Source organism: Chlorocebus sabaeus, chromosome 12 (genome assembly GCF_047675955.1).
Source record: "Chlorocebus sabaeus isolate Y175 chromosome 12, mChlSab1.0.hap1, whole genome shotgun sequence".
Lineage (NCBI taxonomy): Eukaryota > Metazoa > Chordata > Mammalia > Primates > Cercopithecidae > Chlorocebus > Chlorocebus sabaeus.
In genome coordinates this window covers 114227345-114254810 of record NC_132915.1, presented here as the reverse complement: position 1 = coordinate 114254810, position 27466 = coordinate 114227345, and the positions used below count along the sequence as shown (strand labels likewise).

At 57.0% G+C, this 27466-nt stretch overlaps 1 protein-coding gene across 10 annotated transcripts in view; it reads right to left on the bottom strand.

Moving 5' to 3' along the window:
- Positions 1 to 26454, bottom strand: part of CACNA1B (calcium voltage-gated channel subunit alpha1 B) — a 250421-nt gene extending 223967 nt beyond the window's left edge. For all 10 annotated transcript variants that reach the window (XR_012094909.1, XR_012094910.1, XR_012094908.1 and 7 more), the window contains exons 1-3: positions 26023 to 26454; positions 25106 to 25212; positions 21434 to 21573 (exon numbers count right to left, since the gene is read on the bottom strand). Coding sequence is in view for 6 of the 10 variants with exons in the window: in XM_073022144.1 (XP_072878245.1) it covers positions 21434 to 21573; positions 25106 to 25212; positions 26023 to 26305 (530 nt within the window). In the remaining 4 variants the exon portion in view is untranslated. The remainder of the gene's footprint in view (positions 1 to 21433; positions 21574 to 25105; positions 25213 to 26022) is intronic.
- Positions 26455 to 27466: the final 1012 nt, after the last annotated feature.

Sequence of the window (27466 nt, the reverse complement as noted above, 5' to 3'; positions counted from 1 at the left end):
TTTTTTTTTTTGAGATGGAGTCTCGCTCTGCCACCCAGGCTGGAGGGCAATGGCATGATCTGGGCTCACTGCAAGCTCCGCCTCCTGGGTTCACGCCATTCTCCTGCCTCAGCCTCCCGAGTAGCTGGGACTACAGGTGCCCGCCACCACGCCCGGCTAATTTTTTGTATTTTTAGTAGAGACAGGGTTTCACCGTGTTAGCCAGGATGGTCTCGATCTCTTGACCTCGTGATCCACCCGCCTCGGCCTCCCAAAGTGCTGGGATTACAGGCGTGAGCCACCGTGCCCGGCAAGAACTCTTAAAACGATATTAAATCGTCTCTTCAGAGGACACTCGGCGGTGGGGGTTCCTGGGACATCAGATGCTGAGACATCTGTGTGCAGGGAGCCCCCGTGGGGGCCCTCACCCTGCATCTTGTACGAGCCGGCACAGCTGCACCAGGTGGCCTGCCCACGACGGGAGCGGGGAGCCTGCAGTAGCCCTGGAGGGTGATATCAATTGTGTATTTAAAAACCTACACACTAGGCCGGGCGCGGTGGCTCAAGCCTGTAATCCCAGCACTTTGGGAGGCCGAGATGGGCGGATCACGAGGTCAGGAGATCGAGACCATCCTGGCTAACACGGTGAAACCCCATCTCTACTAAAAAAAATACAAAAAAAAACTAGCCGGGCGAGGTGGCGGAGGCCTGTAGTCCGAGCTACTCGGGAGGCTGAGGCAGGAGAATGGCGTGAACCCGGGAGGCGGAGCTTGCAGTGAGCTGAGATCTGGCCACTGCACTCCAGCCTGGGCGACAGAGCGAGACTCCGTCTCAAAAAAAAAAAAAAAAAAAAACCTACACACTGGCCAGGCGCAGTGGCTCATGCCTGTGATCCCAGCATTTTGGGAGGTCGAGGCAGGTGGATCACCTGAGGTCAGGAGTTCGAGACCATCCTGGCCAACATGATGAAATCCCGTCTCTAATAATACTATAAAAATTAAGTGGGCGTGGTGGTGCACACCTGTAATCCCAGCTACTTGGGAGGCTGAGGCAGGAGAATTGCTTGAACCCAGGAGGCGGAGGTTGCAGTGGGCTGAGATCGTGCCATTACACTCCAGCCTGGGTGACAAGAGCGAAACTCCGTCTCAAAAAAAAGAAAAAAAAAAAAAAAAACTTACACACAGAAAAAGTTTGGAAGGAAAGAAATAGCTCAAAATATTAACAGTGCATATCGCAGGATGGCAGCAGTGTGTGTCATGAAGTAAGAAAATCAGTACTTTTTTGTAAACAGAAAAGAAAAATGTTTCTCCTCTGCTGACATTTAAACAAATACCTAAATAAAATAACTTTGAGGTACTTATATTAAAGATGTAGATGTTATATTAACAACAACAGCAAAAGGAAATTACAGAACACACTCGTGGACTTAACAAGTATTAAATACCAATACAAGTATTGGGTACTTTCTACGCCCTGAAGCCTTAGGCTGTAGAAAAATCCTACTGAAAAGCAAGGAGGCAACAGCCTCCTTGGAGAGGAGGTGCGTTGGGGAGGGGCTAGGAGCCGGCAGGACCTCTCACTCCACCCCCACTTTCCCCTTCTCCAGGAGGAACCAGTGTTTTGCTTCTTAGCTCCAGGCCTGGCACAGTACCTGGCAGGCAGTGTGCACTTAATAAACATTAATGGAGAAATTTCCAAAATGAAATGGCAAAGAACCCCAGAGGTAACTCACAAAAGTAAACACCATTTAGTAATAAGTGAACATGCCCAAGCTCATCAGTAATGGAAAAAAGTACAAGAAGGTACAGATTTATATTGAATAAATTAACAAGAGCTTTGAAAATATATCCAGCGGTGGCAAAACTGAAATTAAAACTAATGATTTAGGCCAGACGCAGTGGCTCTCGCCTATAATCCCAGCACTTTGGGAGGTCGAGGCGGGTGGATCACTTGAGGTCAGGAGTTCGACGCCAGCCTGGACAACGTGGTGAAACCCCGTCTCTACTAAAAACACAAAAAATCACCCGGGCGTGGTGGTGGGCACCTGTAGTTCCAGCTACTCAGGAGGCTGAGGCAGGAGAATCATGTGAACCCTGGAGGTTGAGGTTGCAGTGAGCCAAGATCACGTCACTGCACTCCAGCCCGGGCAACAGATCTAGACTCAGTTTCAAAAAAAAAAAAAAAAAAATCACAAAAAAACCCTAATGATTTACATAGAACTGGTGGAACACGAACTTATATATCCCATTTGGAAAACAACTCGGCAAAATGTGTCAGGAGCCACGAAATGTTTAAACACTTGTACCCAGTCCACTCTGACAACTTGTACCATCAAAATAATGCAAAATAATAATAACCCCATCTCTACTAAAAATACAAAAATCAGCTGGGCATGGTGGTGTGCGCCTGTAATCCCAGCTACTCAGGAGGCTGAGGCAGGAAAATCACTTGAACCCGGGAGGTGGAGGTTGCAGACATGGACATGGGGACACACAGACATGCAGGCATAGACATGGACGCACAGATACAGGAACACAGAGATACATGGCACAGACACAAGGATGGGTCACATGACACAGACACGGACACAGAGACACACAGACACACAGACACAGACACAGGGACACACGGCACAGACACAGGGACACACAGACACAGACACAGGGACACACGGCACAGACACAGGGACACATGACACAGACACAGACACATGGCACAGACACACGGACACAGAGACACACAGCACAGACACAGGGACACACAGACACAGACACAGGGACACACGGCACAGACACAGGGACACATGACACAGACAGACACACACAGACACATGGCACAGACACACGGACACAGAGACACACAGCACAGACACAGGGACACACGACACAGACACAGAGACACAACAGAGACACACGGCACAGACACAGGGACACACAGCACAGACACAAAGACACAACAGAGACACACGGCACAGACACAGGGACACACGGCACAGACACAGGGACACACAGCACAGACACAAAGACACATAGCACAGGCACTGACACAGAGACACACAGAACAGACACAGACACAGGGACACAGAGACACAGACACAGACACAGGGATACACGACACAGACACATGGCACATACACACAGACACACGGACACAGAGACACACAACAGAGACACACGGGACAGATACGGACACAGGGATACAGATACACAGACACACAGACACAGGGACACACAGCACAGACACGGGCATAGAAATACACATACACAGACAGAGACACACGGCGGAGACTTGGATACACAGACACAGGGACACACAGCACAGATATGTGGCACAGACACACAGACACACGGACACAGAGACACACAACAGAGACACACGGGAGAGATACGGACACAGGGATACAGATACAGAGACACACAGCACAGACACAGGGACACAGAGACACACAGACACAGGGACACACAGCACAGACACGGGCATAGAAATACACATACACAGACAGAGACACACGGCGGAGACACACACAGCACAGACACGACGGCAGTCACGCATGTAAAGACCCGCCCTCACTCTGGCACCCGAGGTCAGGGAGTGCTCCCAGCCCCACAGAGGGGAGGAAGGCTGGAACCACACTGCTGCAGGCTTCGTCTGGGCCCCCTAACGCTTACCCAAAACGCACCCCACATCCCCCAGACTCTAGGTCCCAGCCACACACCCTCTGCGTGGGCCTGGGGGGCACCCTGCCTTTCCACAGCTGTCTGTGAGGAGCTTCTGGGGCATACCCCAACCAGGCCTGGTCTAGCCACCTCCACACTTCACAGCCCAGCCATACCCCACAGGGTGCCCCAGTTCTGAAAACGCCAAGAGCTGGCAGAGGTGACTGGGGACTCAGAGCTGTCATGTTCTATGAGAAACTCTGGATGCTCCCATGTCCCCACACATCTGGCCCGCCCCAGCCCCCCTGTACCCCGTCCTTCACATCTGGCCCGCCCCAGCCCCCCTGTACCCCGTCCTTCACATCTGGCACGCCCCGGCCCCCCTGTACCCCGTCCTTCGCATCTGGCCCGCCCCGGGCCCCCCGTACCCCGTCCTTCGCATCTGGCCCGCCCCGGCCCCCCTGTACCCCGTCCTTCGCATCTGGCCCGCCCCGGCCCCCCTGTACCCCGTCCTTGCTTCCTGCTGCTCCCTGTGGGGCAAGGCCCTACCCACGCCCTATCAACCTGCACCAGCCCCTCGGAGGGTCTGCGCTGGGCCGGGGAAGACCACAGAGCCTGCACAGGGGCAGGGGTCCCTGGCCCAGGGCAGGTGGGGCAGGTGCCAGTCAGGCCCAGCCCAGGGAGACTGCTTACTACTCTCAGGCTAGTTCTACATGGGAGCCAAGCTGGCAGGGGAGGCACCAACTCCAGGATCTGCTTTGTCACCGACCTTCCGGGCACTGGTTCTCACCCAGGAGCCTGCTTGCAACTGCCATGGAGAGAGCCGGCAGCTCTCGGCCAAAGCCGCCGCATCCTCCCCTCGGCCTCCTCACCCAGCCCCTGCTCTAACAGGCCAAGAGGTGGGAGCCACTTAGCCCGCTCCAAAGCAAGGACAGGGGAGAAGAGCTAGGCGTGGCATGTGGGGACCCCCAACCCCAAGCCCACACACGACAGTGGGGAGCCGTCTGCTACAAGCCAGGGACTCTCATGACACCCTCAGAGGTTGGCACATTACACAGTTCCTTGCAAGAGAAACTGAGGTTAAGAGAGCACATCCCAATCCCAGCATTTCGGGAGGCGAGGCAGGTGGATCATCTGAGGTCAGGAGTTCGAGACCAGCCTAGCCAACATGGTGAAACCTCACCTCTATTAAAAAAAAAAACAAAAATTAGCCGGGCGTGGTGGCAGGTGCCTGTAATCTCAGCTACTCAGGAAGCTAAGGCAGGAGAATCGCTTGAACCTAGGAGGCGGAGGTTGCAGTGAGCCGAGATTGCAGCACTGCACTCCACCCTGGGCAACAGAGACTCCATCTCAAAAAAAAAAAAAAAAGAAAGAAAGAAGGTCAGGCAGGGTGGCTCACACCTATAATCCCAGCACTTTGGAAAGCTGAGGCAGGAGGACTGCTTGAATCCAGGAGTTTTCAACCAGCCTAGGCAACACAGTTAGACTCCGTCTCTCCAAAAAAAATTTTTAGGGAGGCTGAGGCAGGCAGATCATGAGGTCAGGAGATCGAGACCATCCTAGCTAACACGGTGAAACCCTGTCTCTACTAAAAATACAAAAAATTAGTCAGGCATGGTGGTGGGTGCCTGTAGTCCCAGCTACTTGGGAGGCTGAGGCAGGAGAATGGTGTGAACCTGGGAGGTGGAGCTTGCAGTGAGCCAGGATTGTACCACTGCACTCCAGCCTGGGTGACAGAGCGAGACTCCGTCTCAAAAAAAAAAAAAAAAATTTAATTTTCAGGCATGGTGGTGTGTGCCTGTAGTCCCAGCTACTCAGGAGTCTGAGGTGGAGGCCGCAGCGAGCCATGATCATGCTACTGCACTCCAGCCTGAGCAACAGAGTAAGACCCTGTCTCAAAAAATAAAAAGAAAGAAAAAACAAGAAGAAGAAGAACAACAGAGCCTCAAGGAACTGTGGAACCATAATATTAGTATCATCAGAGTTCCAGAAAAGAAGGAGAATGAAGGCAGGACTGAAAAAATACTCAGAGACATAATGGCTAAGAACTCCCCAAATTTGGTAAGAGAAATAAACCTACAGATTCAAGAAGTTGAGAGGACCCCAAACAGGATCAACTCAAAGATAATTAAAATAAGATGCATCACAGTCAAATTCCCAAGAACTCAAAAATTATTGAGCATCAGAGAGACATAAAACCTTATCTATTTGGAAAAGCAACTCAGCGGACAGAAGATTTCTCATCAGAAACCATAAGGGTCAGAAGGAAAGTTGCACAGTATTTTCAGATGCTGAAAGAAAAGAATTGTCAACCCCGATATCTATACCCAGCAAAATACCTTTGGGGAATGGCAGGGAAATCAGGTCATTCTCAGGCGAATAAATACGAACAGAATTTGTCACCAGCAGACCTATCCTGAAAGAATAATTAAAGGAATTTATCTAAACAGAAAGAACATGATTTTTACTTTAATTGTTGAGCATTAGGAAGAAAGAAAAATGCAAAGAGTAAAAATATGGGTAAATAAAATTTCATTTGAAACCCCGTCTGTACTAAAAATACAAAAATTAGCTGGGCATGGTGGCGGGCGCCTGTAATCCCAGCGACTCAGGAGGCTGAGGCAGGAGAATCGCTTGAACCCAAGAGGCAGAGGTTGCAGTGAGCCAAGATCACTGCAAAAATATAATACTAATAATAATAAGATAAAATGATAAAAACAAAATAAAATACACAGATTTGAATTAAATCAAAAATACAACATATTAAAATGTGTAATATACAGCTAAAGTAGTGCTAAGAAGCAAACTTTTTGTTTTTGCTTTTATTTTTTGAGACAGAGTCTCACTCTGTCGCCTAAGTTGAAGTGCAATGGCACGATCTCAGCTCACCGCAACCTCTACCTTCCAGGTTCAGGTGATTCTCCTGCCTCAGCCTCCTGAGTAGCTGGAATTACAGGCACCTGTCACCATGCCTGGCTAATTTTTGTATCTTTAGTAGAGACAGGGTTTCACCATGTTAGCCAGGCTGGTCTTGAACTCCTGACATCAGGTAATCCACCTGCCTTGGCCTCCCAAAGTGCTGGGATTACAAGCATGCGCCACCGCACCTGGCCTAAGAAGCAAATTTATAGTATTATATGTATACATTAGAAAAAAACAGAAACTGCGATCACTAGTCTAAGCTCTTGCCACAAGAACAGAGAAGATGAAGAGTACAATAAACTCAAATCAAACAGAATGAAGGAAATAATAAAATAAGAGCAGAAATAAATGAAATAGTAAGCAAAAAAGAGAAAATCAACCAAAATGAAGAGAGCTGCTTCTTTGGAAAAAAACTGACATAATTGACAAATTTCCAGCAAGACTGACCAGAAAGAAAAAGGCACACACACACAAGAACAAAAGGAGAAAACAAAAATTACCAATATAAGAAATGAAACGAGCTATTAGAAACCCTACAGACATCAAAAGGACAATAAGGGAACACCGTGAACAACTCTACACACATAAATTCAACGAGTTGGACTACATAGACCACTTCCTCAGAAAACGCAAACTCACACAACTGACCCAACGTGACACAGATCGTTTAAATATCCACATAACTCTGAAGGAAAGTGAATGTGTGACTCGAAAGCTCCCAAAAGGAAATCTCCAGGGCCACCTGGATCCACTGCAGATTTTTCAACAAACATTTTAACTCCATTTTCACACAACAGCTTTTAGAAAATAGAAGAGGGAGAGCGTTTCTAAATTCATTTTATGAAGCTTGCATCACCCCGACATCAAAACAAGACAAAGACCGTACCAAAAAAAAACCACAGACCAATAGCCTTCATGAATACATATGCAAAAATCTTTAACAAGATGTTAGCAAATAGACTTTCAGCAATATCAAAAGAATTGTATACCACGACCATGTCTATTCCAGGGATGTACCCCTAGTTCAATACTCAAAAAAATCAACCATTGTAAGCCACCGTATTAACATCCTAAAGAAGAAAAATCACGGCCGGGCGCAGTGGCTCAAGCCTGTAATCCCAGCACTTTGGGAGGCCGAGACGGGGGGATCACGAGGTCAGGAGATCGAGACCATCCTGGCTAACACGGTGAAACCCCGTCTCTACTACAAAAATACAAAAAAACTAGCTGGGCGTGGTGGCAGTGCCTGTAATCCCAGCTACTAGGGAGGCTGAGGCAGGAGAATGGTGTGAACCCAGGAGGCGGAGCTTGCAGTGAGCCGAGATCGCGCCACTGCACTCCAGCCTGGGGGACAGAGCGAGACTCTGTCTCAAAAAAAAAAAAAAAAAATGAAAAATCACATGAACACACCAATGCAAAAAAAGCATTTGATAAAATCTAACAGTCATTTGCTACAATAGTGCCTGGAAAACTGGAACAGAGGGAAACTGCCTCAACTTAATGAAGAGCAACTACAAAACCCCACAGCTAACATCATTCTTAATGGCTGAAGTCTGAAACGTTTTCCTCCTCAAATCAGGAACAAAGCTACAAGGACCCTCTCACCACACCACTGTCTTCACACAGTATGACAAGTTCTCGTAAGTGCAATAAGGTAAGAAGAAAAGGCATTCAGATTGGAAGAGAAGAAATAAAGCTGTTCGTCTGTGCAGATGATGTTTGCCCACATAGGAGATTCCAGAGAATCCCCAAAGAAATTGTCCTAGAACTACTACTAAGTTAGTTTAGCAAGGTTGCAGGATACATGATAAACATATAGAAATCTAGGCTGGACGCAGTCGCTCACGCCTGTAATCCCAGCACTTTGGGAGGCCGAGGCAGGCGGATCACGAGGCCAGGAGTTTGAGACCAGCCGGGCCATTATGGTGAAACCCTGTCCTACTAAAAACACAAAAATAGCCGGGCATTGTGGCGGGCGCCTGTAATCCCAGCTACTTGGGAGGCTGAGGCAGGAGAATTGCTTGAACCTGGGAGGCGGAGGTTGTATTGAGCCAGAGATCATGCCATTGCACTCCAACGTGGGTGACAGAGACTCCGACTCAAAAAAAAAAAAAAAAGAAAGAAATCTATGGTTTTTCTATATACTAGCAATGAACATACGATACCAAAATTTAAAATACAATACCATCTATAATCACACAAAACAAAAGAAATACTTAGATGTAAATGTAACAAAACATGTACAGGACTTGTATCCTTAAAACTGCAAAATGCCAATGAAAGCAATCGAAGATCTACATAAATGGAGAAATATACCATGTTCCTAGACTGGAAGACTTAACGTAGTAAAAATGTTCACAAACTAACATACAGGTTTTATACAATTCCTACCAAGATTTTTGGTATATATTGACCAGATTATTCTAAAACGTATATGAAAGGCAAAGTACCTAGAATGGCTAAAATAATTTGAAAGAAAAAGAATAAATTGGGAGGAATAAGTCTACCCAGTTTCAAGGCTTATTACATAACTATAGTGATCAGGACTGTGTGGTACAAGGGACAGACACACAGATCAATGGAACGGAATAAAGAACCCAGAAATAGATCCAGACAAGCATGCCCAGTTGATTTTTTATAAAGGCACAAAAGCAATTTAATGGAAGAAATGCAGCCCTTTCAACAAATGGTGCCGGTGCAACTGGACACCCACAGGCAAAAAACAAAGCAAACTCCACAACCTAAACCTCACAGCTGGTATATGTGAGATGTAAAATGACAAAGCTTTTAGAAAAAGAGAATCGCAGGAGAAATATTCACACGCTAGGGCTGGCAAAGAGTTCGCACCACAAGCCTAATCCACAAAAGGAAAAACGGACAAATCGGACTTCATCAAAATTTAAAAGTTTTGCTCTGCAAAGTCTCTGTTAAGAAAATGGGAGAAAAAAGCTACAGAGCAGGAAAAGTATCTGAAAAACCACATATCTAGCAATAGACCACATATCTAGCAATAGACTAATATCAAACAATCCAGGCCAGGCGCGGTGGCTCAAGCCTGTAATCCCAGCACTTTGGGAGGCCGAGGCGGGCGGATCACGAGGTCAGGAGATCGAGATCATCCTGGCTAACACGGTGAAACCCCATCTCTACTAAAAAATAGAAAAAAACTAGCCGGGTGCGGTGGCAGGTGCCTGTAGTCCCAGCTACTCGGGAGGCTGAGGCAGGAGAACGGTGTGAACCCGGGAGGCGGAGCTTGCAGTGAGCCGAGATCCGGCCACTGCACTCCAGCCTGGGCCACACAGCGAGACTCCGTCTCAAAAAAAAAAAAAAAAAAATCCAACTGGAATATGAGCAAAATATATGAAGACATATTTCAACTAAAAGGATATGCAGGGCCGGGCGCGGTGACTCACACCTGTAATCCCAGCACTTTGGGAGGCTGAAGTGGGTGGATCACGAGGTCAGGAGATCAAGACCATCCTGGCTAACTCAGTGAAACCCCGTCTCTACTAAAAACAGAAAAAAAAATTTAGCCGGGCGCGGTGGCGGGCATCTGTAGTCCCAGCTACTTGGGAGGCTGAGGCAGGAGAATGGCGCGAACCCGGGAGGCGGAGCTTGCAGTGAGCAGAGATCGTGCCACTGCACTCCAGCCTGAGCAACAGAGTGAGACTCTGTCTGAAAATAAAATAAAATAAAAGGATATGCAGATGGCAGAGAACCACATGAAAAGAGGTCCAATATCACTGGCCATGGAAATGCAAATCAAAGCCACAGTGATCACCACATGTCTATCAGAATAGCCAAAAAAAAATAAAAATAAAAATACAGAGAACCCCCCGTGCTGGCGAGGCTGTGTAGAAACGGGACATCCACTCTGGCTGACAGGTTGGCAGTTTCTTAAAAAACTAAAAATGTGACCACAGCATGGCCTAATGATTGTACTCTTGGTCATTTATCCCAGAGAAGTGAGAACTCATGTTTACACACAAACCTGTACATGAATGTGTATACAGCTTTGTTCATAGTATTTCATGAAACAAATGAGTGAAAAAGGCCAATCCGAAGGTGTGACTTCACTTATCTAAGATCATCACAATGACAAAATTATACAAATGCACAGATTAGTGGTTGCCAGGGAGTAAAGAGGGGTGAGGTAGGAGGAAGGCAGGTGCAGCCATAGAAGGGAAGCATGAGGGCCCCTCCTGGGACGGGCTGTTCTGGGCCCTGACTGTGTCAATCTCAGCACCTAGTCATGACACTGTGGGCCTGCTATTACAGTTTGCTAAGAGGTTTCCTTTGGGTGAACCGCGTAAAGGGTACACTGCTCTCTCTATACCATTTATTACAACTGCTTATTAAGAATCTATAATTAGCTCAGAATAAAACCTTTATTTTATTTTATTTGAGACGGAGTCTCGCTCTGTTGCCCAGGCTGCAGTGCAGTGGCACGATCTCAGCTCACTGCAAGCTCCGCCTCCTGGGTTCAAGTGATTCTCCTCCCTCAGCCTCCCGAGTAGCTGGGACTACAGGCACACACCACCTCGCCCGGCTGGTTCTTTTGTATTTTCAGTAGAGACAGGGTTTCACCATGTTGGTCAGGCTAGTCTCGAACTCCTGACCTCGTGATCCGCCCACCTCGGCCTCCCAAAGTGCTGGCATTACAGGCACGAGCCACCACGCCCGGCCTTTTTTTTTTTTTAAAGCGGGGGTGGGTGTTAATATCAGCATCTAGCTCTTGGAGTTACAAAATTATTGTATTAAAACAGCAGCCAGCACATAAGAAACCTCACAAAAGAGTCAGCTTAAAAAAAAAGGGCCAGCTTTTATTTTTTCTTTTACCTTTTCATGTCTGAGGAACTGTGCTGCCCACGTCCCAGCAGCTGTGCACTGGGCCTTCACCCACACGCCCACAGTCCCAGGCTGTAGACCCTGGCAAGTCCGTGGAGTAAAGGCACCTCCTGGGAGGGGGAGGGCCTTTGCCCTCCTGGAAAGAGCCCCTCACTAGAGATGGCACAGAGCCCAGCACAGGCGAGATACGCAGTGCCATGGCGGCCCCTCTGTGTGTCCCTGTATCTGTGTGCCTGGGCGTTGCAGGCCTGCCAGGCTCTGGGAGCCCACGCACCTCCGATGCACGCCAATGGAAACACGGCGGCCGCCCCACCTGTTGCTCCTGGTCTCTCATCTCTCCCTGTCTGCCTGCAGCGTCGAATGCCACCCAGTGTTGAGTAGGCCCGTGATGGGAACAGGGACACCATTCACTCCCCACACACTGTACTCCCAGAGCAAGGCTCTGAGACAGCAGGTGCTGGGGTGGGGCCGACAGGCAGAGCAGGAGGTGGCGCTCAGGAGCCCCCACCCTTGGACGGGAGGCTGCCCTGTGCCAGGGGATGTCCCTCCTGCCTGCGGTCTCACAGTGACCCTCCTCCTCACCTGGTCCCACCCTTGGCCATTCGGGGTGCCTGTGGTCCAGTGCAGCTATGTTACCAGGCCCAGAGGCTGACAACAGAGAAGCGTGAGAAAGGACCCACCGTCAGAGGAAAGGGGGAGAGCTATGCCAGATTCTACAAACATCAAACCATCTAACCATTTCACACAATGCACCAGCAACGGCAGTGCCCGCATGACCACAATGGACCCCGCAGGCCTGGCTCTGCATCCACCTGCCCCGGGATCTGGGGTCCATAGGGTCAGCACCGCCCACCACGAGAAGGCAGTCATCTGCCAGCCAGGAGGACGGGCCTCGCCAGAAACCAACCCTGCCAACACCCTGATCTTGGGCCTCCAGCCTCCAGGACTGAGAAGGAAACGTCTGTTGTTGCAGTGCCCGGCTGTGCCGCTTTGCTCCAGCCTCCCCACCAGACCAGTGTCCAGTCCTTCAACGGAATGAGCCTGTCAGTAGAGGCTGGGCTTTGAGGTGAGCCAGCGGGGAAACCTCTCGGGGAGAGAGGAGGGCAAAGAGAGGCCAGCCTGGTGGGGAAGAAGCGGTGGGAGTGGAGAAGACACAGAGGCCGCACACAGAGTGAGGGGGGCCAAGGTGCAGGGCCCTCTTCACCAGGCTTCAGTGCTGTCAGGGGAGACAGGGAGCGTGGCATTGGCTAGAAAGACCTGCCCAGCCTTGGAGAAAGGAGCTCACAGCAGGTCGTGGAGAGGGCAGGGACTGGGTGGGGGGTGCTACCATGTGACCTGCTAGGAACGAATCTGCATTAGCGTCCGTCTGTTTGGCTGGAGTAGAGATGCTTTGGCACGGGTGGGGCTGCACACAGGCACGCAGGGTGGAGGCCCCTCCACTCTACACCCCACAGCCAGCACGCGCCTTCTCACCTCTTCTAGTCCAGGGCCCGAGAAGTCATTAGCAACCATTCTCACTCAGTGTGAATCTGCAGCTCTGGACACCAGTGTGAAGGAGGAGGAGGGAGCAGGAAGGGGTGTCCACCCCCACATGCCCACAGGGGCAAGGCTCCCACCCTCCCAGGGTATGAACTTGAACCCCTTTGACCTCTGTGGGTGCATCTGCACATAATGCAGGTCCCCTGCCCCCCAGCCACCGCACCACATCAGCCTAGCCATCCTCGCCAGCCATCACAGGCCTGGGACGCCCCTGGGCACTGGAACGCAGCAGCCCCAGCAAGCACCTGAGGCCTGAGCCTGGACAGGAGGCCACAGACGGCTTGGAACAGGCCAGCCCCCAGGAGGGGTGGCTCTTCTACAGCCAGCCTGGCACTGCCCGCCTAGCCTCCCAGATCCAGAGGCAGCTGCTCCAGAGGGAGTGGGGGCTCCAGGGACTTCTCCCAAGCGAGATGAAAACACAGGTTTTTATGTGAAAGCTCCTTCTTCTTAAATATTGACAACAAGTTTAGAGCCATCTCAGATCCCTCGCTATGCTCCTTCAGCCCACCAGCCACAGACCCAAAATTTGAAGCAGCCATGGGCCCTGAGAGCTCAACCTGCCTGGCCACGGTCCCAGGAGTGGGCGTGTGCCCCCACCACCACACAGCTGTGTCCCTCCCTTCTGTCCCCCACCCACAGCCAGAGATGGACACATCACCACCACGGAGAGAGACAAGCATGGCCAGTCCCAGGCCCACAGGCAGCCCTGCCCACCTACCCCATCCCTTCTGCACTGTCCCCTCAGAACTGGGTCCTGGACTGAGACTCCCTGAACTGTGACCTTCAAGGCTTCTCAGCTCACTCCAGCCTCACAGCCCTCAGCCCTGCTGCTCGCTGTCCCCACCACCATTCTCCCTGGACCGCGACCCCTCCACCTGCTGGGGCAGGAAATCAAGCCTCCAACTGACCCCCCTGGTGGGACCCCTGAAGAGAAAGGCACATAAGGGGGACTCTGCACACCTGCAGCACCGCCCACCGCTGGAGCCTGGCCTGCAGTCACTGTCGAGAGGAGAGGCTTGGAGCAGAGTGGATCCTGGGGCACGGGGACTTTGCCATTGGTAGAACATGCACCCTGGGGGGCAGGGCCCTGGCTCCATCGTGCCCAGCAAGTACCTGGCCTGTATCAGGGACAAATGAATAAAGAACAGACCACCTGGTCCAATCCCCACTTGCCTCAGGACAGCAGCCCAGACCCCCAAGAATGACAAGAGTCCTTCTCTGGGTTGAGCTGAAACCTCCCTATCTCCCATCCATGTCCCCCGTCCCCCTGGGAAAGTCTGCGGTATCCAAGGGCAGCCCTGGGCCTGGGCTCCTTCTGCTCTCTGGGCTCCACAGTGAAAGATTTGCAGAGAGGCCAACCCTCCCTTGGGTCTGCTGTGCCAGGCGGGCATATGAGAGACCCCAGTTGTCTGCAATGCTGGCCTGATGCCTCGTCCAGTGAGCCAGCCCTGCGCTGCTTCTATCCAGGAATCTCTGGATTTGGGCTCCTCAGGCAGCATAGCACACACGGAGATGCAGAGACCCCGGAGGAGACCCCACAGGACTGGAGCCTGAGGCCAGGGTCAGCCTCCCAAGCACAGCACAGCCAAGCCCCAGGTCTGACGCCCAGGCAGTGGACCCCCACCCCACACGGAATCAGGAGACCCTGGGGGTTCCCAGTGGGCCCGGTTCTGCCCCCCAGTCAGGAGAGTGTTAAGAACCCTGAAATGCAGGAAGGAGGCAGAGAGGGAGGGGGGAGACACAGAGAAAGAGAGCGGGGGCGTAGGCCAGGCCCCCATAAAGACCCAGCCAGGAGCGTGTGCTGAAGAGGCGGGCAGGATCCCACCCTGCCAGAGCGGCACCTCCTCGGGCTGTTACATCCCCAGCATGGCCACCAGCCTGTCCCCAGGGACGCAGAGGCTGTTACATCCCCAGCATGGCCGCCAGCCTGTCCCCAGGGACACAGAGGCTGTTACATCCCCAGCATGGCCGCCAGCCTGTCCCCAGGGACGCAGAGGCTGTTACATCCCCAGCATGGCCGCCAGCCTGTCCCCAGGGATGTGGAGGCCCGACGGGAGGCCACTGTCAGGAAGGGGCACCACAGCTTGGTCACAGGGTCCTAGATCAGCAGGCACCTCCCGCCGCCCTGCCTGGTCCTCACAGCCACACCATGTGGACGGCACGTGGGCCAGGGCCCTGCATTGTGGGGTGGGGCACTGACACCACAGTACGAGGGGGGCCGTGGAGCCCGTGGCCAGGCAATGCCTGGAGTGACCCCAGCCCCAGAACTCGGGGGCTCCCCCTGCTTTCCAGGGACTTGTCAGAACTCCACTGGTTCCAGCCACACTAGGGGTAAGAGAGGGAGGATCAGGGCCTTCAAAGGCCATTTTCAGCCTCAGGTAGGGAAGCGGAGAGGACGTCTGGCAAACCCCAGCCCGACGCGGCACTGGAGGTTGGGGCGCTGCACCTCCCACAGGGCTGCAGTCCAAGGACCCCAGGCTGAAGCAGAGCCTGTGGCAAAAGGCTGTCCGTCACAGCATGGACACGCCCAGCCCAGTGCATGCTCCGTGTCCTGGCCACTTGGGCTCAGTGTCTCTTGTCACTTGTGTTCAGAGACAGTGTCAGGTCGCCTTGTGGGAAGGCAGCGTCCCTGGGCCACACACTTGCACGTGGGCCGCTGCTCCCCTGGGTGGACCCTCCTTGCCCGTGGGGACCCTCGTGGAGCCCTGAGCTGGGCCTGGCTCTCCCTGTGCCCCAGAAGTGCCTGCCACCATCTGAATCAGCCTGAGTCCACAAAACCCAAAAAAACAGGAGGCCACAGTGGCTGCCCAGGAAGCTCAGGGTCAGCCGTGCCTCAGCCCCTGAGCTCCGTTGACCAGACTCCCTCCTGGTGCAGCAGCCACACACCCACACCCTCTCTTCAACCCACAGGAGGCTGGGTCCGGGGAGGAGGCTGGGCTCTAATTACACGTCCTGGAAAGAAATCCCAGTTTAATTTAGACTAAAACAAGAAGCTGTGGTTGGAAAGTTCCCCAGGAGAGCCACCTGCCTGAGCCAGGACAATTTTCTCTGATGTCCCCAAGGACCATGAAGCAAAGCACCAGGCTACAGCCATGACAGGGGTGGGGATGCCCAGGGCTTTAGGGTTCTGAGGGCCCTGACTTGTCACCCTGCCCATGTCCCTGACCCCCAGGTGGAACCAGCCCCACAGGGCCAGAGGCTGTGACAGGGGCTTCCTGAGGGGCCTGGGAGGGCAGAGGCAGTGACGTGGGGACAGGACGGGGAGCATGGACGTGTCTGAGACTGGCCGGGGCATGGAAGGGTAAAGGCACCTGCACTGATGGATGACGGACTCCGGAAGCTCCATGGGGCTTCCCTTGGGCTCTGCCTTCTCTGGACGTCAGAGCCCACCTGCCCCATTCTCCAGCGCCACTCCCTGGTCCAAGCCCTCACCACTCCCACCTGGATCACTGCTTCCGGCTCCCACTCTCCTTCCCTGCCATCTACACTGCGCCCCCAGCACCCATCACGAGTCAATCGGGCCACACCTGTACTCAGAGCCCTCCAACACCCGAGCCAAGGCCGCCCCTGCCCCCGCCACCCTCACAGCCTCTCCCCTGCTGGAACTACTCCCCAGGGGCCACTCAACCCCAGTGGAAGGACACAGCATACCCCAACTCCCTGCAACACTCACAGCCTGCCTCGCTCGGGAGGACACAGCCTCTGAGAGGGCAGGAACGGCCTGTTTTGTGCACTACTGTGTCCCCAGCAACTGGAACAGGGATGAGGAGGTAGTAGCTGGGCTCGAAAAGCCCCTTCCTAAGGAATGAGTGAATGGATGACAAGGAGACAAGGAAGGGGTGGATGGGGGGCGGGGCAGGGGGAGTGAGAGACTGGGGCAGTGCATGGAGGGGCTTCCAGTCCACGCACTCACTCACTGCTCCCTCTCCCTCTGTCTCACTTCTTCGCACCCCACCTCGGCTGACGGACGTGCTTCTAAATTCAGTGGAAACTCAGACACAGTGAGAGAACTTCCACGCCACCCTTCCTGCACCTGCTGGCCTATGCAGATGCACGGGCCTGCACTCCCGGAGGTCCTGGACTCCGCTTCCCTCATGGCTCCAGGGCTGTCCCCTTTCTGTCCACATTGTCCGCTTGTCCTTCCCTCCTGGACTATGCACGTGGCATGGACGGGCTGTAAACCCCCAACTTCATAGAACTCTCCTGGCCTCCATCTCCCTCCTGCCTCTGCCCCGTCGCTCTGCCTCACTTTGCTGCAAAACTCTCTAAAAGACAAGCATTGCCCATAGGTGCCCCCCACAGCCCCTTTCCTCCCATTCCCAGCAAGCCCTCGACCCCACCACGTGGCTGGACCAGCTCTTACCTCAGACCCACGGGGCGCAGTGCACAGCCTCGGGTCCTCTCGTGGCCTCTGAAGAGCAGAGCATGCTCTTCCTTCCCAGAACACCGTCTACAGCCAGGCTCACCTCCGCTGCTCCACCAACCTCACCACCAGCTGCCACGCGTAAGTCCAGGTGCCCTGGTCTCCATCAGAGGGCAGCTCTTCCTCCCCGCTCCCCATTCCCTGGGGATCCTAGGTGGTCTCAAGCTCTGAAGATGACTGGGACACTCATGTCCCTCAAATCGCCACCTCCAGCCACACCTCTTCCCAGGCTGCTAGATGGCTCACCCCTCACACCCTCCAGTCCTTCCTCTGACGACCCTACGCAAAGTGGCACCCCCAGGCCTGCACCCTGCATGCTTTATCCCATTTCATATGTGAGAAGAAAAGCACGGAACGCATCACCATCCACTCATCCGTCCACCCGCTGACTGCTCTCTGGTGCACGCCTACGCCGCTGAGCACCACGCCAGGCTGCAGAGAACCCAGGCCTGGGAGGCATCTTGTCCCCAGAACACGGCCCAGCGGGCAGAGGTTCAGCTGTCTTCGTTCACTCCTGAGTCCTCAGCACCTGGCAGAGGCTCCATGAACACTGAATGAATGATGAACGGGTGGAGGGAGGGCCAGCAGCAGGGCAGCCCACCTGGCTGGGCAGACACAGGGCCAGAGAGCTGAGCAGAAGGCAGGATGGTGGACGGGGCATGGACAGGAGGGCAGACAGAGGCAGGGAAGAGGCGGCCTTCCCACCTCCTCCCCACGACCTGAGGTCCTGAAGAGCTGCGTCCTGGCACTCAGCGGGACTCTTGCTGGGGTGAACTGCTGGAGCACCCATGTCAGCCACCACCGGGCCCTGTCCTCACCCCAGGCCCGCTCTGTGTGGGGAGCCGGCTCAGCCCCGACGCCACCCATGTAGCAGGGTGTTCTTGGAAGCCAGGGAAGGGAAGCCTCACTCCCGGGCCCAGAATCTCTCTTGGCAAATGGTCCACTCAGACGACCACTGGAGATGGCCAGGAGCCAGGAGCCCTCCTGGAAATGAGGCAGAGTCCCGTGGCAGGGACCCAGCCACTGTGTCCTCACCCCGGCCCAAGCGAGTCAGAGGAGTTCCAGGTGGCCACGCACGGGCTGACCGAGTCAGGAGCACGGCTGGCAACCGAGGGCCTGAAGGCCCTGGGCACACACAAAGGCAGGAAGCCGCCAGCAGCCCTCACAGGCCTGGAGGTTTCTCAGAAGCACCCTCTGATCCTCACATTACCCCCCAGGCTGGGACCCCAGCCCAGGCCCCACAGCTGCTCCCCAGGGCAGCAGGGGCCCGGCAGCATTAGAGCCAACTACAGCCACCCACAGCCCAGACGCACACATGCAGGCTCACGGAGGGCACCCCCAAGTCTTGAGAGAGAAGCAAAGCGGAGACGAGGGGGCAGAGCGCCCGCCTTCCCTCCCAGGTGAGAACAGAGGCTCAGAGCCTCCCCAGGCAGCAGGAGGCATGAACCCAGGGCCTCCTCCACAGCTCCACACCAGCCTCAGGAGCAGAGCAGCCCCAGCCGGCCTCTGAGGGTGCTCAAGGCTTTGCCAAGCAATAGGCCAGGGTGTCTGCCTCTCCCTCCAGCCCTCTGAGCACCAATTAAATAAACTCTAATTAAAAACAACAAACTAGTGAGAAATACCACCCACTACTCACAGGCCCTTGGCTCACAGGGATGAGGTGAGGCTCCTCCCTGGGCTCCCCATGGACCATCACTCACCCCACAGCGGACCCAGCCCCCTCTACACACAGATGCACACACAGGGGCTCACGTGTCCCCAGGTGCCCCACATGGGAGCAGCAAAGTGGCTCCCCCCGTGACTTGGAGCCAGCATGTGGCCCCGTGAGACACAGATCACCTCCCACCCGGGGTTCCCCGCACAACCCAGGCTGCCTGGAGGGAAAATGTGTGGAGGTGGAGGAACCTGGAAGCCGACCCAGCGACGCCCAGGCCCTGCTGCAGACGCAGGAGAGCGGAGACACACCCAGGCACAGGGAAAGAGGAGCAGCAGGAAGAACAGGAGGGAGAGGCAGAGAGACACCAAGACACCAAGAGGGCCAGAGACAGAGAGCATGGAGAGGAGACAAAGGGCTAGACAGGCAGACTGGGAGGAGGACGGAGGGGGAGGGAGGCGAGGGAGGGAGAGAGACCGAGAGAAACAGAGGAGGGAGCAGGGAAGAGGAGGGGGAGGAGAGGGGAAGGAGGAGCAGCCCTGGACCCAGTCTATGTGGGCTGGGAGATCCAGGGGTCCTGCCCAGGGCTTGCTGCAACTCCTCCTGCCTCCTCTCCTGGCCCTCAAGGGCTGACACACTCAGCACCGTGGACAGCACCCCATGAGGCCGGGTCCTGCGGCCTCTACCCAGCTCCCCGCTGGCCCGCACCCCCCAACACTGCTTACACCCCAACAGTTCATTACTTCAGCAGAGACTCGCTGTCCCCTCCCGGGTGCACGCCCCAAGTGAGGCTCCAGGGACCCCCTGAAAAAAATAAGACACCATTGTCCTCAGGGACTTGGGTCCACAGGGGGGGAGAGAGGTAAACAGCTAGTGACTCCTGGGCTGCCTCTGGGAGTGCCCACTAGATGGGGGAGCACCCAGTCCGCCGAGGGGCCGCACTCTCCACCAGCCACCTCCCACCCCAGGCCCCAACGGGCATTGCTAGTGGAACCACAGACCCCCACAGGCCTTCCACAAATTCTACCCCAGGGCCACGCTGCAGAAAGGCATAGAAGGCACCTCAGTGCTGCTGCGCCCAGCACATCACAGACAGCTCTGGGGGCTGAGCTTTCCATGCAACCCCCACAAGCCCAGTTCTGTAAACACTGCCCTCACCCAGCAGGGGCCAGCCCCAGGCTTAGGAGCAGGCAGAGCAGATGGGGGCAGCACCCCAGGATCCACGCAGGCAATGCAAGGCTCCCTCTGAGGGCCTCATCCAAGAGTCCAGAGGCCGTGTACCTTCTTCCTCACACACACAGAGCCTTGAAGGCATGAGCCCCAGACTCGAGGACTCCACAGCCACCTCCTTCCTCCTCTGCCACCAGCCCAAACACCCCTCCATCTACCCTCCTGTGCACCAGGCATCTTGGGGCAGTCACTGGGTGAGAATGGGACTCTGGAAGGAGAGCTCTCGACTGCTATGGGGCCTGCTCCCTCCTCTTCCATCTGGGCTCTGGGCCTCAGAACCATAAGGCTCAGGAAAGAGCAGACAGCGGTCCCTGGCCCAGCACAGAGCCTCTGACACTGAAGTGCTAACAGGCTTTGTGGGGCCAACTCCCTAAGCACTCACTCCCCAGCCACCACTCTCCACACCAGAGCCACAGCAGCCCAGCCCAGCCTTCCACCTGCCAGTCAGAGAAGCAGGAAACAGGACTCACAGTGCCCACTGCACAGGTTGGGAAGCTGACACCCTGGAGGGTGGGGTGCAGAGCACTGGACCTGAGCTCCCATTCGGGCCCCTTAAGTCCACTTTCTAGATGTCCTGGTTATTTTGGGAATCACAAGCTATCATTAGGGAAAGTGGTTGAGGAGAAACTGCTGAAGCACCTTCCTGGCCCTAGGAACTGTGAAAGCACTTAATACACACAGCCTCATCCCAGGCAGCACAGGGGCTCTGCGCGAGGTGGACGCCACAGGTGAGTGTCTCAGGCAGGAACAGAAGTCAAAACGCCAAGTGCCTCTCCCAGACCACGGGCTTGCGTGAGGCCGGAAGTCCAGCCCTCCTCCTCCCTAGGAAGCCCCTCACCTGGGCAGCAAAGCCACCTCTAGCGGGCACCATGCTGGCTCAGGCCAGCCATGGAAGCTGATGGCCCCTGGCCTGTGGGCTCTGCAAGCCAGCACTTCTGGGGACAGGTCACTGTGATCCTCCCTTCAGTGAGCAATACAGCACTGGCACCTCTGGGAGAAGCACCCCCATCCCACACAGGATGGCAAACAGACTGCCTCACATTCATTCATCTCCAGCAGGGCTGTGGGGGGACCCCAGTGAGACTGCAGCCACCCCAGCGCCACGGCGCAAATGAGCTTCAGACAGCAGACAGCACATGCCCGGGCCGCACACGCTGGGCCTCCCGGCCTCAGCTTGCCTACCCTGTGAGGACGACCACGAAGTCCATGACGTTCCAGCCGTTCCGCAGGTAAGAGCCCTTGTGGAAGACAAAGCCCAGAGCGATGATTTTGATCCCTGCCTCGAAGCAAAAGATCCCGATGAAATAGGGCTCCGTGTCGTCCTAGGAGAAGTGCAGAACAGCGGTCACCGCTGGCCCCCACCCGGTGCAGCAGCAGGCAGAGACGGTTGGTGAGGACCCCACCCCGCTGTGTGCAGGCCACAGCCATTGTGAGGGTCTGACCTCCTCACCTTGCCCCCAACACCCTGCAGATTTTCCAAGGTGCCATTCCCATCACTGAGCCTGCTTGCTGTCTGCACGTGTCCCCTAATGGGATGCACCACTGTTTACAGCAGCAACACCCCAGTGATGCCTGCGGGCCCCTGGTGCCTCCCACCCTGGCATCTCAGCTTCTGCCCACATCACAGTGGGGCCCCAACCTCCCTGCTGGCACCATGCAGTGGGCCTTGCTTCGGGGAAGACAGTGATGTAACGGTACTAGTTGTGGGTGCTTACCAGGTAGTTTCTCCTGTATTAACTAGGGTGACCCTTTAATACCCCAGGAGGTCATCCCCATTCTAACATGAGGGAAACAGAGGCACAGAGACGCCCAGGAGCCAGGCAGAGGCCACAGCAGCCTGCACAAGGCTGCCTGGATACAGCTCAGGCTTTCTTGAACTCAGTCCAGCCCCGTTATGCATTCAACATGTACCCGGGTAACCAGAACACGCACATCTCGGCAGAAAACAACAGAAACAGAAAAGCACAACCTCGGCCCTGAGGGTGCTGGGCGATGACCACCACACATCTGTGAGGACCCTGGAGGGAGCGAGCCACAGTCCAGGCCTAAGGCTGGGAGCCACCCTCGGCTCAGATCACAGGAAGCCTCCCAGAGGGCGTGGCGCCTGCAGGCAAGGCTTCCACAGCTCGATTTTGAGAAAGGGATCCAGGTGGAGGGAACAGAGCAGACAAAGGAATGAAGACAGCTGATCCTAGAAAGATCCCTTTCCTGCACCCCAGGCTGAGCTCCAGCCAACAGTTACTGAGCACGAGCGCGCAGAGCCAGGCCCTTCCAGTGCCCAGCAGGGAGCAGCAAACAGGGTGGAGACAGGGTTGTGTGGAGCTTAGGGAGACCCCAAAGACTTCTCGTGAGCACATGGGTGGGGCTGGCAGGGAAAGGCCCTGTGCAAGACAAGCCCGGGGAGCTGGGCTGAGGGAGCTGCACATGCAGGGTTGGTATGAGGGTGTCGGACACCTGCACTCCAGGGCTGCTGCCTTAGGAAGCAGGTGAAGGGGTGGGGAGAGGAGATCAGTGTCAAGGGCCTCCCCTGAGGGTTCGCCTTCAGGACTGTAGAGATCACAGGAGGAAGCAGCTGCTGGGCTGCCAGGCGGGGTGAGTGCCACCAGTTCCACAGCCTGTGCCTTCCTCCCCAGGAAGCCAGGCTCTCCAGGGCTCTCCCGCATCTGACTCCCACCTTACTCAGCCTGGGCTCCTCCTGTCCTGTGGTGGAGCTGGCCCAAGGCTTGGCTAGCAGTGCCTGGTGGAAGCTACCAGCACCCAGGGGTCCATCATGACCCGTGCTGACTCGCCCATGCTCTTCCTGGCCTCGAGGCTTCTGGCCTGGTTATTTAGGAGGGGCCCCTTTTCCCAAGGGGTGGGGTTGCTGACCATCTGCCCAGGGGAACAGTGGGGCCCCAGCAGACAGAGATCTTCACAGCAAACTTCCTGGTGGAAAACAGAACAGGCCGATGCCTAGGAAGGACCAGCCAGCTCCCTCGGCTGGGAAGGAGGCCCCAGCCCAAGCCCTCTCCTCACAGCTCTGCCCTGCCCAGCCCATGGTTGATGGCTGGCTTAGGTGGGAGGGATGGGTGTGCAGACAGCTTGGTGTTGCACTGCAAGCTGGGACCTGGTTCCAGGTAGCTCCAGAGTTGATAGGGGGGTGGGAAACAGCCCCGAGAGGCAGGGAACCCGGGAGGCCTCGCCCAGAGCCAGGCTGGCAGACAACTGAGGGGCTACCCCTGCACCACCCAGCCTCAGCCTGCTCCGTGGGCAGCAGCACAGCCTCCCCTCCATCTCAAGGGATGCCTTTGGGACTAGGCTGGGCCTGCACATGGGACTAGGGCTTGTCAAGAGTTCCCCAGACCTCTAGGCTGGCCCAGGGCGGGCACATTCTGCAGTTTTCCCAACAGGTTAGCTCGCCAGCCCTAGAAGTGTCCTCCCCCAACCCATGACCACAAGGCAAACCCTCCCACACCTGCGAGGCGGGAACTTGCAAGGCCAGACACCCACTGCCCAGCCTGGTCCCTAGGTCTGTGTCCCTCTGACCCTGGCCCGGCCCTGCTTCCTGTGGCTTGGCATTCAAGGCTCTCTGGCTATTTCCTTTCACGCTCACCCTCTTCTCCAGCCTCTAGAAAGCAAGAGGCCCCACCAGGCTCCTGCCCAAGTGCCCCAGAGGGACCATGACTCACGTCTGCCTCATGGCGCGGCTGGGCTGTCCACACTCCTCCCCCACACCCTGCCCTAACCCAGACCACTGGGTGTTCCAGACGGTGCTCCATGAAGACCTCCTCACCTCGGCCACCCACCACTCACCTTCTCCTGGTGCCTCACCTCCAGGGCAGGCTCCCTGTCTCCCCTTCTGCACTCCTGGGCCTGCGGTGGCCCAGGTTCAAAGGGAGTTCAGTTTCAGGGCTAAAGTCTGAATAGCCTTTGTCTCAGGATGCTAGCGGGGGCAGAAGCCAGGCTCAATGGAAGAGGGAGCAGCTCCTGACACCCCAGAGAGGCCGTCTCCTGGACGTCTATGGCCCTGCAACCCCTGGGTCTACACTTGCTCTGCCTTCTGCCCTCCTGGAGGCTCCAGTCTTTAGGCGCACTCGGAACGCAGACAAGGGGCCAGGCATCGGGGAAGAGCAGGGACTGGGGGATGTGCTCTGACCTCAGGAACAGTGCTCACCTCCAAAATGCTGCCCTTCCTCTCACCCAGTCCCTCCAGAGACCCCACAGGGCTGGCCTTCCACCCCACCTCCTGTTGAGCCACGGAGACCTTGCCCTGGCACCCCGACTCACATAGACTTTACGCTCCAATGGGGGCTACCACAGAGGCCTCTTGGCTGGAATCTAGGGATGGGTAAAAATGATTCGGACTGTTTGAGAAGAAATGCTACCCACAGGATGGTGAGGCCTCCTGGAGAAGGGGTTCCAAGCAGGCTCGCACAAGACAACTTGGAGGAAGAGGCTCAGGATTCCCACATCCAGGCCAAAGCCCATCTCAGCCCAGCAGGGCACACGTGGTGCTCAGAGCTGACCTTCCCGAAGACATGAATGCCCCTTCCCCACTCCAAGTTTAGAACATGGGTTCCTGGATCAAAGTCTAGCGCCGAAAGCCAGGACAGCCATTGAGGTGCAGGAATAGCTCGTGGCACAGGGCAGACTGGCCCAGGGCTAACATGGCCACACCCAGGGCTGAGCCGGTGACCCCAGCTGCCCTGGCCCTCGAGGAAGATCTTATCTGCCAGGCCTACCTTTTCCTTCAGCAGAGAGGGGCACTGCCCAGACGACCCTGCCCAAGGAAACTGTGCTCAGGCACAGACCCTAAAGGAGAGTGGAGTCGCGGCCTCCCCACCACCCTGCCCTCAGGCCCAGCCCGGCACTCACCAGCCGCTCGGACATGGGCGTTTTGTCCCCATCAGGGAGGTGCTGCTCCAGAGCCAGCACGATGCAGTTGGCGATGATGGTGGCCAGGATCATGTACTCGAACGGAGTGCGCGGGTTAAGGACGGGCCGGGAGGTGCAGCAGGGAGGGAGACACGAGGCCGAGGCCAGCAGCGCCCAGTGCAGCAGCCACCACCAGGCCGTCTCCGGAGGGGCTGAGACAGCACCCAGACGCGGCCTGGTCTCCCTCACTCCCTGCCCCCATTCCTAGGGGCGGCCGCGAGGCGGGGCCTCAGCAGTCTGGGCCGCCAGCCCCTGGGCACACCCGGGCGGCCGTCAGCACCGCGGACAGCGCCTCCGGCCAGGCTCCGCCCGACTCCAGCGCCCCGAGGGGAGGGGGCCGAGCGCCCCCAGGCGAGGCTGGAGGGAGACCCCGCGCAGGCGCACGCTGCTCCCTCCAGACACGCAGCCACATGTACCTACACGGGCACGTGAACATGCATGTAGCCCGCATCGCGAGCGCACGCACGCGCAGCGCCGGGCTCCGGCTCAGCCCGCACACGCAGGCACCTGCAGGCAGGCGCGCGCACGGCCGCGTCCCCACGGCGCTCGCACCTGCACGGACGCGGCTTCGCCCTCGGTGCCCTCCAGGCTGGCCGCGCGCTGTGCACCGACCAGGCTCCCCAGGAGCCGGCGTGCGGAGGGACTAGTCCGGGGCAGAGGGGCTCCGCCCCGCGCCCGCCGCACTCACGGAAACGCTCCCGCACCCGCCGCTCCGAGGGGCCCCGGGGCGCTCCGCCCCCTCCTCGCCAGTCTCCCGGCGCCTCCCCAGGTCGCGCCCTCCCGGCCACCGGGAAGATGGCCCCGGCCCCGGCCCCGGCCCCCGCCCGGCCCCGCCCGGCCCCGCCCGGAAGGATATGGCCACTCGGTGATGCGCTTCGCGTATTTGCGGACGACGTTGTCCTCGCTGAAGACGAAGAGCGAGCGGTTGACGGTGAAGCAGTTCTGCTTGACCGGGATGGGGTTGTACAGCGCCATGGTCCGCGCGCGCTGCGCGATCGATTGCTTGTAGAGGACCCGCTGGCCGGGCTGCAGCCCCCCGGGGCCCGGGCCCCCCGCCCCGCCGGCCCCGCCGCCCCGGGCCCGCTCCCCGCCGCCGGGGCCCCCATAGCGGCCGCCCAGCTCGTCCCCGAAGCGGACCATGGCTCCCGGGCCCCGCGTGCATCCCCGGCCCAGCGGCCCCGGCAGGGAGGGCGCGGGGCGCGCCAGACGCTCAGAGCAGAGCAGCCGGGGAGCCGCCGGGACCGCAGCGGACCTCGCCCGGCCCCGCTGCCGCCGCCGCCGCCTCACCCGACTCCGCGGCCCCGCGCCACGCCCTATAAGGGGCCGGTCACGTGGCGGCGCCCGGCCAATCCGCGCCGGTCCCGCCCACCTGGCCGCGCCGGCCCCGCCCCGCGGCCGCCCCCGCCCCGCCCCGGCCCCTCCTGCTGCGCCTCCCGCGCCCCGAGCCTCCCACCCCGGGGCTGGGCCGGGCCCAGGAGCGGACGAGCCTGCGGGTCCTCGACGGCCGCTCAGCGCCAGCCCGGGCCGTCCCCAGAGCGCGCTCTGCCGGCCCCACTGCCCCTGGTCGCCCTCGGGCTCCTCAAACTCGGCCCAGACGGACCCCTCGCTCCGCCCAGAGGCGCCACCGGCCGCGGGGCTGCAGCCCAGAGCTGGGCGCCAGGCTTGGGCCGGCCCGCCCCGTCCCCGCCGGATCCCCGGCCTTCCCAGCCCTGCGGGTGCGCTCGGCTCGCGGCCTTGGTGCCACGCGGACGCGCCTGTCGGGGGCCCCCAGCCAGGGTGCGGGACCTGCTGTTGCCACACACGGGGCTGGCTCTGGGATCTCAGCTCAGAGAAGCCTCTGACCGCCTTGCAGGCCACACCCCGTTAGGGAACCTGTCACGGTCACCGCCATCCCCCAGGCCTCCTTGAGCGTCCACCGCGGGCCGGCCTGTCCTGGGCTCCCAGCTCCGCCCTCACGGAGCTGACAGTTTTGTACAAAGCACAGCAACCATTTACACGGCACTCACTTCGTGCAGGCCCGTGGATCCTCACGACCTCCGAAAAGGCTGCCCCGGGGTCGGGGAGACCTTCGGGAACGAGGGATCCTCTCGGACCTGAAGCTGGCAAGGCTCTGAGTGCAGAGTGAGGCCGGGTGCGGGCTGCGCCTTCTGAGAGCGAGGCAGTGCGCACAGCTCCGAGCAGAGGCGCGGGGGGTCTCTGAAGGGTCCCTTGGGCTGCCGTGTGGAGTGTGGACTGCAGCAGACTGGGGTGCTGAATCACTTAGGATGCATTCAGAGGCAAACAACCCGCTTCCCAGCTAGC